A 13,442-nucleotide genomic window follows, 5' to 3' on the forward strand; every position below is an offset into this window, starting at 1 on the left:
CATGCAATGTTGAATAACTTAGAATTATGTTGACCCAGTGAGAGAGACTGCTCCACTTTCTTTTGAGAGAAGAGACTTGGGGAAGGGGTAGGATTTAGCATTTTTAGGATAGTTGGAAATAGATTACTGTACAAATTATTGATGTATTCTGTTTTGTTGTAATGTTTCTTTTATAATGTCTATTCCATACTGATGCAATAATCCACTTCTTGAGGAAGTTTCTAGAGCTCCTGTATCAAGGTGGTCAACCCCACTTTTGTTCATGTTCTACAATATGTTGCATTCTGTTGTTACTCCTCGTGCCGTCTCTTACAGTGATCATGTCAGCAGTTCTGAAAACTAGGTCCTCCCAGTGGTTTTCATTGATGTTTCACCATAGGAGATTCAGCATCTCAAGAGATATTGGCAACTTAGAAACAGAAAGATAGAAACATGATGGCAGAAAAAGACCGTATGGCCCATCCAGTCTGCCCATCCGTTCAATTAAATTAATTTTATAATTCTCATCACTTCCTTAGAGAACCCCTGTATTTATCCCATGCTTTCTTGAAATCAGATACTGCTTTTGTCTCTACCACCTCCACTGGGAGGCAGGTTCATGCATCCACCACCCTTTCTGTAAAGAAATATTTCCTAAGATTATTCCTGCATCCAGCTTCTTTGGACTGCAAAAATCGGAGCAATCAAAATCTCGGATTAAAAAACTGAAAATAGATTGAAAATGGAAACTTAAATAGAAAAATGTGCCTTTAATGTATGTTAGAGAGACTCAGTGAGCATAATGTTAATTTCCAGCTGTGAGATATATTATAAAGGTATTTAGAGGCCATGATTATTTAGTTTATCTAAATATGGTTTTGATTATGTTAGTTTCTGTGAAACTAAAAGTGTTTGTGTGTTAAGTGTATGATTGTTTATGTGCTTGACAAATGTATTATGTATGTTTTTACTGTATATTGCCTAGGCCTGTCTGTGTTAGGCGATCAATACTGTCTGTGTTAGGCGATCAATACTTTTTAATAAATGAAAATGAAAAATGAAATTTGGCATGGCAGTAAGTTGTTGTGGGGCACTTTTGACTTTGGACAGTATGCGGGCTCCATTTTTTTGGCTGTTATCAGAATTTTGACTTTTATATAGAGGTCAGTGTGTACTTGTGTGTCTGCAATTAGCAGCAATAAAAGTTTCAGCCTAGAAATAGAATAAAGAAGATGTGAGATACCCAGGGCTTAATTTGTGGGGGAACTGCCTGGAGCTGAGTTCCACCCACCCTCCTTTCAGATTGAAGAGGCAGAGCAGTAGGAGGAGTTTCAGCCCCTCCCCTCCTGGCAGAATGCAGGGAAGAGGGAGGTGAGCCTGGAGCAGAGGGAGCAAACACTGCCCCCTCATTCAGTTTTTCTCCCCTGGGTTGTTCTTTCCCCTCCCATCCTACTGGGCAGAGAACAGGAGGGGAGGGGGTGATCCTGCAGCAGATACTGGAGCCTAAAGAACAGACAGAAAAGGGGGTTGAAGTAGCACAGATTTGAAACTTGTGAGCAGCAGTGCCAATGATTAGGGTATCAACCCTGGCTACTACGCTACTGCTCACACGTTTTAAACTTTTGCTAATTCAATGCCTTTTTGGGTTTTCTACCCAGAGCTTAATCTGTGAAAGTGTCTAGCATGGGGTTCTGCCACCTTTTTGCAAGGACTTGAGGAAGTGAAGCAAATCAGTTTGGGTGGGTGAAGAACAGCCAGGGGTTGAACACTGGTGGGGGCTGAGGGTGGAGGATCACTGGGGTAAGAAGGAGGAAGAGTATGTTCAAGTATGTGTTTGGAATAGCGTGTGTGTGAGGGAGAGAGAGAGTTAAAAACCATCACACATGATACACCTGGGCTGGACCCCCTCCACCCCTACTTCAAGCTCCCACTGCTATTAATTGCTAGGGATGTGAATCATTTTTGAACGATTAAAATTATCGTCAGATAATTTTAAAATCGTCCAAAATCGTTAGAGTGCACGATACAATACAAATGTCCCCGATTTATCGTCAGGGGCATTTGTATTGTAGCGTTAAATAGGGCGCGGGAAAACTGGCACACCAAAACAACCCTAAAACCCACCCTGAACCTTTAAAACAAATTCCCCACCCTCCTGAACCCCCCCAAAATGTTTTAAATTACCTGGGGTCCAGTGGGGGGGGTCCCGGCGCGATCTCCCGCTCTCTGGCCACAGCTGCGTTAAGAGAAATGGTGCCAGTGGCCCTTTGCCCTTATCATGTAACAGGGCAAAGGTAGCGCCGGCGCCATTTTGGTTCCTGGCTCCCGATGTCATGCGTGCAGGAGATCGCTCCCGGACCTCCGCTGGACCCCCAGGGACGTTTGGCCGGCTTGGGGGGGCCTCCTGACCCCCACAAGACTTGGCAAAAGTCCAGCGGGGGTCCAGGAGCGACCTCCTGCATGCGGGCCGTATTGCCAATATTCAAAATGGCGCCGGCACTACCTTTGCCCTCACTATGTCATACGGGCGACGATTTTTAACGATTTAAAAAAAAAAACAAAACATGACGATCAGATTTCCCTCCCCCCCCCCCAGCCAAAATCGATCGTTAAGACGATCGATCACACGATTCACACCCCTATTAATTGCATCAGTAGCATGGGATCTTCTTAGGTTTTGGGTAATTGCCAGGTTCTCATGGCCTGGTTTTGGCCTCTGTTGGACACAGGATGCTGGGCTTGATGGACCTTTGGTCTGACCCAGTATGGCAATTTCTTATGTTCTTATGTTCTTATCTACAGGGCTTAATTTTTAGATAAAAAGACAGTGGAACTAGGTACGTGCGTACAGCCGATTTTATATCATACGTGCACATACGTGTATATGTTATAAAATGGCCGCCTCTCTGGGCGCAAGCCGGCATGCGCACGTACGTGTACACCCACGCGGCTGTTTGAAAGTTACCGTCCCTGAATTTAAATGGGCTTTTGGAAGTTGCTGCAATAGATGCTGCTTTTTACACACGTAAATTCTTTAGAAAATTACCCCCATCAATGTAACCAAGGTTGAATAGTCATTACCTTCTGTTTCACTCTCTTGCTGCCTTATTTTTGGTTAGGCTGTGTCCATAGCTCAGTACCTGATGCTCACTGTCAAGTGTGGGGGGATATCCTTAAGTAGAAATTCAGTCTACCACCTTTCACGTTTGCTAAATTCAGTAGAAATATATGTGTATGTGTGTGTGTGTGTGTGTATGTATATATGTATATATATATGGTTTGAATAAACTATGATAAAAGCTTTTGCTATATGCCTGATGTGTTTTGCATTTTTCCATAGCTTACAGTGATTTGGGATACTACATTATTAATAAGCTACACCATGTGGACGAGTCAGTGGGGAATAAGACCAGAAAGGCCTTCCTGTATCTTGCAGCATTCCCATTCATGGATGCAATGGTGAGTGAGAATGGCTTTCTAGCTCTCGGCACTTGAAAAAGTGTATTTCTGTTCAGTGGGTGACATGGACCTAGTCTCCCTCCACCTCCCCTTCTAGATAACATAGTAACATGGTAATGACTTCAGGAAAAGACCAGATGGTCCATCCAGTCTACCCAGCAAGCTTCTTATGGTAGTAACTGCCGCTCTGTGCAGGTTACCCCTATGTTTCTGTTGAGGGTAATAACTGCCCTTCCATGCAGGTTATCCCACAAGTACAATTGCTCTTCATAGTTGATGTATTAAAAACTATGTCAAAGACTGCAGCAGTGGCCTAGTGCAATGTTACATTTTTCTCATGGTACCAATCTATTTACATAGTATTCAAAGGTATTTGAAAGCAATTTTCTTGCAGTAAACTCCACATAAAAACGTGAACTTTACCGCAGAAAAACATAACTACATCTCTCTGAGGTGTAGCTACTTTTCAAGGAAAATCACCAGTTTGCACAATTTTCTGCATGAAATTTAAGCAGGTGGAAATCGCTAGTAAGCTGATTTGCACGACTCTTCAGCTCATTAACGATTTTGCATAATTTGTACATTTGAGATCACGTGCACAAAAAAAGCACATGAAAAACAAGAAAAGAGCACGTCATGAAAATCAGAAAATGTAAATGTGCACGTTTGCTGGGTTTTTGCACATTACTGCATTTGCAAATGCAAATATACTTTAGTGCATCGGCCTCCTGCAAGCGTGCACAGGCCATTCTCTTTTCTAAATGCAAGTAAGAATTTCTTATGGAAACCGAAGAAGAGAGCGCGAGTTGCCGTTCATTTTCACTTTGGTGCCTTCTGTGAGCAATGAGCGTTCAGGCTTTCCGTTCATATCAGGAACTTCAGGTCTTGGTCACATGTGTCCCACAAGTTTGTTTGTAAGATTGCAACAATTGGGATATATCAGTAAGTTTTAATAGAGTACCAGTCATAGGACAATATGTTGAAAGGTTTTGTTTAGTATTGTATTCTGGCACCTATGGTTGCCCCTTTCGATTCAGCACTGCCATGATAAAGCAAGCATTAGAGATTCTCATGGGTAGATAGGAAGCTGTGTTCAGGAGCCAGCAGCATAGAAAGGTATGTAAATATAAAAGCATAGAGGTCCATGATCAGCAGGCCGGCGAGTGACAAAGTTGTCTGGTTAAAGTTACCCTGATAACTTTAGACAAATATTTAGCAGGCACAAGTTTCCTGCTGAGGTGATCTGGGTAAGTTTATCCCTGGGCCGTAGCTAGAACTGAATTTTTTGGGGAGCCCAAGCTTAACATGTGTAGGCACTGAGGGCAATCCCCACTCCCACCTTGCCCCCATCCCTTACCCCATCCTATGTGGGTCTTCACGGCAGTGACTAGAAAAGCCTTTTCATTTCTGGCAACACTCTGTGGGGGACAGTGCAATAAAATGCATGCAGCCTAGTGCACGGCGCAATGCGCTAGACCAGCACTCGCTTTATTTATCTATTTATTTAGAAGCTTTTATATACCGATGAACGTTGGGAACAATAAACAGAAATGCAGCTAACAAGCTTTACAGAGAACACTGAACAATCCATCGTGCCCAGACAAATGCGTAGCTGATAGTGCCCATCACATGTAAATCCCATGTAGACGAGGCTATGAGCTATTACCCGCTCCGAGGCAGGAAATCGCCGGGTGCCCGATGCACACTTTTTAACACAGCAAATTTCACTCCAGCCCCGGAGCTGAAGTAACGTTAATCTGCATGTCAAGGGCTCATGAGAAAAATAAAGTATGGTCCTATGTGGTTCCTCCTACTTAGTATTGTTGTGACACTTAAATTTACTGCTTGCAGTGCTGAAAAATAAATGTATATTGGCTTGATTTAAAAAAAAAAAAAGAAAAAATTCTTATGGCCGCACAATTTAGATGCCCATAGCAAAAGGTGCTCTGCTATGGGCATTTTCAGCAACCTCAGCAAGATAACAAGCAAACTGGCCAGAAGAAGCAAGATAAAAAGGGGCGCTCCTATTGAGCGCACATTGTAATTGTGAGCACCCGATAAATTTGAGCGGCATGGGCACCCAATTCTCCCTTAGCGCGCAACCTTTATTCTGCAGCCCCTCATTTAAATACAGTATCAGGTGCCCAGGGATGTGGCTGCGTGCCCGTCAGGAAAAAGGGCGCTGAATACAAATGCCCGCTTTCAGCGCGCAACTTATTGCATCGGCCCCTCTATCTCCTGTCTCTTCACTCTCTCCCTGGCCTGTCTCTGCTGTTTCTCACTCTCCGGCTGTGTTTAAGGTAACCGCCTTATACAAGTGAAAATATCAAATGCTGCTGAAAATCAGTTATGTAAATAGGCTTCTACCCACCCCAGATATTCCTGAATGTTGAAGGGGCAGAGAGGAGGGGGGATAATTACCTGCCAACAAATCTTTGTATGTCTAGCCCAAGGGCAGTGGTTTTTAAGTTAAGCCTCCTTAAAGGCCCAGGGGATTATCAACTGGCACCAGATCCTCTAACTCCTGCACCTTTAAGGGGCTGAGTGACCCAGATGGGACAAGGCCTTGCTGTGAGGGGCACAGCCCTCCACCCATGGCTACACCTCTGGTTTACCCGGATAATAAACTTTAAATCTAACCGGCTGTATTGAAATTATAGCTGGTTAAGTCAAAAGAAAAAAAACAAACACTTGCAGTCAAGCAGACCCAATCCTCCCATCCCCCAACATAATTCTAAAAAATGTCAGCACCCAGCCCCCAAAATAATTCTATAAAATGTTGGTGCCTGGCATCCGATCCCGTTTCACAGTCCCCAAATAATTAAGTTATAGGCCGTAGCAGCTCAAGGCCCCCGCCTCCAGATATTAAAATAAAAGGGTTAGCTCCAGGCCTCCTCCTGCATCCCACCGCACCCACCTCCGCCCTAAAACTCCCAAGGCTGGGCAAGGAAGCAGTAGAGTCTTAACACACTTCTGGCCGCATCCAGTGTTGCTCTGTGTCAGAAACAATAGTAGCACACACTACCAATATTGCGATCAGACAGGCTGATGCAGAAAGCTGCATTCAGCCTAAGGCACAGTCTTACCAGCAGCAGAATGCACATTTTCTGAGCATGAACCTTCTTATCAATGCAGCAAGGAGTTTTACACTCCCAAAATGTGTGTTAAAAAATGTGAGGTCAGCTTAGCACCCTTGCACGGAAATTCACATTATTTTTATGCTGGAAACTTTACGTCTGGATCTGAGGCAGAATAAGATTTTTCAGCGCAGCTGTATGGGCACATAAAAATTTAAAAACATAGTCTTTCCCACTCTGCCGCCAGTTAGACAGACATATAACGGATATGTGGCTATAGTTAGCCCTGACACTCACAACATATCTGTAGGGGGTTACAAGCAATGTATACCACCAACTAGTATCACATATTTAATTAAATCATATGCTAAGTGTAATATAATCACTTTTACTACATATATTACTCACAATATTTTGCTTCAATAATTTTCATTCATATACACACACTCAACATATTACAACTGCTTTTATTACAATATAAATACGTGTAGTCATCTCATTCATCTTTTAACACTTTACCACATGGATATGCCAGACACAATTTAAAATAACATCCTATATTCATATTCCCGCATACATTCTTCCCCCATTCACACATCCCCCCATATAAAAACAGACCTAAAAAGATGTTTTTCTTCTTATATGGTGATACCCTCAATTCTTATTATCTTCTTCATATACAGGTACTCCCCTAATCCTTGTATTGAATCGTATCTTGTTCACACAGCACTCCTTCGTTTCTTGTTTATACGACACTCCTATTTCTTGGGAGTGTCGTATATACAAGAAATAGGAGTGTCGTATAAACAAGAAACGAAGGAGTGCTGTGTGAACAAGATACGATTCAATACAAGGATTAGGGGAGTACCTGTATATGAACTGAGGGTATCACCATATAAGAAGAAAAACATCTTTTTAGGTGTGTTTTTATATGGGGGGGATGTGTGAATGGGGGAAGAATGTATGCGGGAATATGAATATAGGATGTTATTTTAAATTGTGTCTGGCATATCCATGTGGTAAAGTGTTAAAAGATGAATGAGATGACTACACGTATTTATATTGTAATAAAAGCAGTTGTAATATGTTGAGAATATGTATATGAATGAAAATTAAAGTAAAAGTGATTATATTACACTTAGCATATGATTTAATTGAATATGTGATATCAGCTGGTGGTATACATTGCTTATAACCCCTACAGATATGTTGTGATTGTTATGAATAGAGGAACATTATTTCTCTCTGTGTGTTTGTACCATACAGTTAGCTATGGCCACTTAACCGGATAAGTTAATATTTATTTGGCTATCTGGTGAGGTTTGCCACTACTTAGCCAGATAATTTATCTGCTTAACTTGTTGTCAACTGCACCAGTTACTGACTTACAGGTCGATACTGTAAGGCCGCGTTAGAAAGAGTGCGGCAGTGCCGGGCGCACCCTCGTTCCCCGCACGCACAGTTCTCTTCACCTACCGCTCGATACTCTATGTAAATTGCTTGCAAATGCAAGCCGCGTCTGCGAAGCGTTAGGGAAGCGTTAGGCCCGCGCAACGCATTTTACTGTATAGGCGCTTAATACGGCGCCTATACAGTATTCTGGGTGCGCTGGTACCTGTCATTTCAAATGTCATTTCAACTGACATTTGAAATGACAGGTACCAGGAAGTGGATGGTTCCCCCCTTCCCGAAGCAAGGCGCAGGGCGAAAATTAAAACAAAAGGGAATAAAGTGTAAAAAAAAAAGTAAACTTACTGGCGGGAGCCGGCGGGTGCGCGTTCGATCCAGGCGGTGGCGGGAGCCAGCGGGCGGGTGGGCGCCCTTTCATCCAGGCGGCGGCGGGAGCCGGCGGGCGGGTGGGCGCGCGTTCGATCCAGGCCGCGGCGGGGGCGGGCAGGCGTGCATTCATCCAGGTGGAGGGAGCCGGCGGCGAAAGCGGCCTCCAGCAGCCCCCGCCGGCAATGAATGAATGCACGCCTGTGTACGCCCATGCGATTTCGGCGCTCAAGGCGTGACGTCTCGACGCTTGACATCATGGCATGTGACATCGGCGTTCGCTAATGCACTGCCTTGAGCGCCGAAATCGCACGGGCGTACACAGGCGTGCATTCATTCACTGCCGGCGGGGGCTGCAAATGTTAGTATATATGGAGATCGTCCATGGTGCAGTCCGGTACATAGCTGTTTGAACACCACACTAACACCAGGTAGAGGGTAGGCGGTAAACTAACAGGTTAAGGACGCGGCAAAATAGCGGGTTACAAAGGAGATAATCGGAGCGCACGCCACAGTATCGGAGGGGAATAGCTAATTCGTTCATTAAATAGCTAATTCGTTCATTTACATATCATATACATGCTGGGTGCGGAAAGGGTTACGCGTCGGTTTCAAGAAGCGCTAAGGACGCGTGAAACTGGAGACTGTATCGCAGGATCGCCTTACGCGTCCGAATTGTGCGCCCACAGCGGGTTACAGACGGGGAATCTCCAACCGCACATTACAGTATCGACCCGTATACCAGCTAAGCAGTGATGGCTAACTGTGGCTGGATAGCCAGATAAGTCCCTACTTGTCCAATTAAATAGCAGAAGATGTCAGATGAACTCTCCTGCTGGCAGCTCCTTCACTTCCCTCCCCTCTTGAGATAAAATGTGCGCTCAGCCCATGCTGAACACACGTTTTAACTTGGTGAGCACGTGTTTTAACTCCCAGTCTATTAGTATATCGATAGCTTACTGCATCCGCAATTAAAACAAAATTAGCCGGTGTGTTAGAAAACCGTATGCTGAGTTGCAACCCACACAGTTTTAACGCTCAGGTTTCTGCATCGCCTGAGTTTGGCTGGGAGGATTCCGGGTGGGGGGGACACCAGGAAGGGACCCAGAACCAGCCCTGGCATTTTAATATCTGGAAGGGGCTAATATGGCCTGCAACTTGGTTTAATTATTTTGGGGGTTATAGGGAGATTAGGTGCTAGGCGCTGACATTTCTTAGAATTATTGTGGAGGTTGACGATCAGGCCTGCTTGGCTGCAAGTTTTTATACTTTTACTTGCCTTTTCATGTGAATTAAGCCTCGAGCCACTATGATGCCAATATTGATTTCATTATCTTGACAGTTAGAGGATGGATCAGGTGTGCTTGGTACCAATGATTTCTGGAAATGTTGTGGGAGGCGGAGAGATCAGGCCCATTTGACTGTCAGTTTTTTTTTGTGACTTAACCAGCTCTATTTGAATATAGTCAGTTAGGTGTAAAGTTATCCGGGTAGAAGTATCTTGGATAACTTTTTCCTCTTTGCCTAGGGATGCTCTGTGCTTGTCCCCCGTGCTTACTGGGGTTCCAATACCATTTTTTGCCTCCGCCACCCTTTCCATGGATAAATATTTCTTTCTGGAAGTCCTGAATCTATCTCCCTCCAGCCTCATATCATTATCCCTTTGTTCTAGAGTTTCCTGTCCTCTGAGATAAAATGATTCAGTTGCATTGGACCTCCCATGTTTCCCTTATGTTGACACCATGCTTTGGTGAGGGGACGGTGCATGTGGGTATCACGTTAGCAGTCTACTCATCTGAACAGTAAAAGGAGCGTGTTTATGGCACAATGTGGGACATATTGTTCATGGTTATTGGCATGTCTCAGGTGTAGCATGAGGCCAGAGACCAAGTGCATCCAAAAAGTGCAGATATCCCTCTATAGAGAACAGTCTGGAGTGCCTTACTATGATCAAGAGCTGGGTTTTTTGTTTTTTTTTCCATTTTCAAAAGCCACATTACTTTCAGCAGTTGGTTGCAGCATGGGGATTCTTCCTGCCGTTATTTATGATGCTATTTAATTATCCCCCTCAATAGTCGTGTGGCTATGTTTGTTCTGTCCTGAGGCTCTGCACTTCCTACGGGTAATGATGGCTTTTCTGACGACGGGAGAGCAGTTTTATGTGATCTTCCTAAAGCCTTGAGTAGGAAAACAGGAAGAGAGTCATGGTGGGTACGGTTTGGGGGCACAGCAGTCAGTCCCGTTAGTCACGCAAGGATCTCAAGAGCGATTTTTGTTTTGTTTTAGGCCTGGACACATGCTGGCATTCTGCTGAAGCACAAGTACAGTTTCCTGGTGGGATGCGCTTCCATCACCGACGTCATAGCACAGGTAATGAAGCCCCATGAAATTGCCTGGGCCAGCAGCCGCGTTCGCAGGCCCACTGAAACAGGCATGGCAAACTCCGCCTTCTTAATAACAGTCTTTCTTCGGATGCGGTAGGACTACAGGCCTTATTTACCTAGGGAATTGGGCCATGGCCACAAAATGAAAAATTCAAACAAACAGAGCTTCCGGACAGTGACGGAGAACATTCTTTTGAACTCCGAGTGCCCAAAGAGTGCCAAACATCTAGATTTGCCGGGTTGGCAAGCATCAATCAGTGATGTGCCGGAGCGGGGCTTCTGGGAGCCCCGCGCCCTTGCTATAAATTATTTTGTGGAACCGAGTGGAGTGTGCAACCGAGTGGAGCAGATGAAAACCTTTTTCCTAAGCAAGTGCCAGCATGGGTGGGACTTGGTTCATTTACAGTCGGCGTTGTGCTTCCTGAGCAATAGCAGAATGAACCACAAGTGGCAGTTTGGGCACTTGCTTCACAGGTTTGCCCTCCCCGCCTTAGAAGGTCTGTTGCGGGGAGGGCAAACCTTCAGTAGAATTCACCGAGACTGAATGACCCCCTTGGGTGACTTGCACTAAACTACCATGGTGATCCCAGGGCAGCCCCGCCAGGCTGAGGCTGTTGGGATGTGAACCCAGAGGCCTCGTCCTAGGCAGCTCTGGTAGAGAGCAGGGTTCTCCCTGGGCGTCGGTGACTACAGATGTCCAGACGAGGGCCACCACAGTAGCAGCAAATCCCCTTTGCTCTTTTCCCAGGGCCTGAGCAGCACCGTTTCAGTTTGTGCACACGCCGACAAGCCCTGCAGGAACTACAGCACAAACTCTGTTATTAGTGGTAGTAATAATAATGACCAAACGGGTAATTCAGAGAAACGATGGCCTGGCATCATCTATCACCCAATGTAAAGATGGACCTGAGCGAGGGGTCTTTCTCTTTCTAACCCTTTGTGTATTGAGCGTTGCAGTAACTGTAGCTCTGGGTGTACAAAGAAGATAATGAGGAGTTTAAAAACATGAAATGCCTAGTAAATGTTTGTATGGGAGGTCCCAGATCTGATAAGGCTGGTGGCGAATCTCTGTTGTGTAAAGGTCTGTAAATGAGAACGATGCCCAAGACAAGTCACTTCTGCACTCTTTTTTTTCCCCTTTCCCCTTTTACTTGCCTTTCAGGTGGTTTTTGTCGCCATTCTGCTTCACAGTCACCTGGAGTGCATGGAGCCACTGCTGATCCCTATCCTCTCCTTGTACATGGGAGCACTTGTGCGCTGCACCACCTTATTCCTGGGTTACTACAAGAACATCCACGACAGCATGCCCGACCGCAGCGGGCCCGAGCTTGGGGTAGGTCTCATCCACCCGCTCGTCCCGGGAGCACCAACGCTGGCAAAACCCCGTGACACGTGGGTCTTCAGGAAGAAGAAGGGGCTTGTATACCTTTATAATAAAGGAGAAAGTAAATCGGAGTAAAGCATTTCAGCTGAACACTACGGGGTAGATTTTATAAGGTGCGCGTCCATGTGCGTGTGCTTTCCGGCGCGCGCACACGGATGTTCTGATATTATAACACGCGCACGCCAGCCATTCGCTCGGCACACACAAGGCTCGGCCATGCGCGTAAAGCACGGATTTTGCGCGTGCGGGGCTTTTAAAATCCGCCCTTTTATGTGTAGTCTAAAGCCTGATATACACATCTCTCTCTCTCTCTTCTCTGTCTTTCTTTAAAAAAAAAGGGAGGGATCGAGTGGCTTCTCTGGCCGGGGTCCTGGCTGATACCATAAAGCCTCATGACCAGTTGGCTTTTACACCCGTTGCCATGCAGCCAGGCAACCTCACTGCCAGCCTGGGCCGCTTGGTAACTGCTTCAAAAACCTCTGAGCCCCCGGATTTGTTTCTCTTTTGAGTTGCTGAAAGGAGCTTCCCTCCCTTACGTATGGCGTAAACGTTTCTAACTGCCACACATGCACACCGTTGCACAGAATGGGTCATTATTATACTGTGTGTGTGTGTACATATACATACACACGTGTGCTGGTTATGTTTACATGAAATATGAATCATGACGCTGTATTGCTGTGAAATATGACAGTATATATTTGGAACTTACACATGCCCACGTGTGTAAATATTTTGTGTGCATGTAACAATGGCGCCATGTTTTCTTCCGGTTAATTTGAAACAAGAGGTCAAGCTCAACCAGTTTTGAGTGTGTTCCATTATGATCGAAAGCAGGAGTAGGGGGTTTGAAGCTGGCTTCCACCTACATCTTCTGCGAAGGTCAGATGAGGATCAGCGGCATTCTGGGAGCGCTTTTGGGAAGCAGCTATGTTAGCTGGCTTAAGTTATCCGGCTGACTCCGATATTCAGTCTGCTCAGACCAAACAGCTGTCCTAAAGTTAGCTGGATAAAGCTAACCGCTAGCTTTAAGATAGCCAGCTATATTCAGTAGTGCAGCTGTACCATTGTAACGGCGTATCTACTGTGATTCTGTAGCAGAATCTTTGTGTAACACGCCTGTGGTGCTATTGCATTAGTATGCTATGTAGGGTATATAGCAAACACAACCGCGTGTGAGTACAGAATTGTTTGGTGTTACACATCACAGATCCAATGCGCCTGCTGTAGATATGATTTTGGTATTATTGTTATTTCAGCATTGAGATTGTACCTTGTCCCATGGCCCTTTGCAGCACATTATACACAGATATACTGAGTCCTTGCCCCAGAGAGCTTGCAGTCTAACGAGGTACCTGAGACAAGGGGAAGATGAAGTGACTT

The 13,442-nt window shown here is 45.1% G+C and overlaps 1 protein-coding gene across 1 annotated transcript in view; it reads left to right on the forward strand.

The window, feature by feature from the left end:
* The window catches only part of ANKH (ANKH inorganic pyrophosphate transport regulator), a 199,533-nt gene that overhangs the window by 136,055 nt on the left and 50,036 nt on the right, over window positions 1-13,442 (forward strand). The window contains exons 3-5 of the mRNA XM_029590089.1: window positions 3,320-3,438; window positions 10,578-10,661; window positions 11,838-12,008. Of these exons, the coding sequence (XP_029445949.1) occupies window positions 3,320-3,438; window positions 10,578-10,661; window positions 11,838-12,008 (374 nt within the window). The remainder of the gene's footprint in view (window positions 1-3,319; window positions 3,439-10,577; window positions 10,662-11,837; window positions 12,009-13,442) is intronic.

This window comes from Rhinatrema bivittatum, chromosome 2 (assembly GCF_901001135.1).
Source record: "Rhinatrema bivittatum chromosome 2, aRhiBiv1.1, whole genome shotgun sequence".
NCBI classification, from domain to species: domain Eukaryota; kingdom Metazoa; phylum Chordata; class Amphibia; order Gymnophiona; family Rhinatrematidae; genus Rhinatrema; species Rhinatrema bivittatum.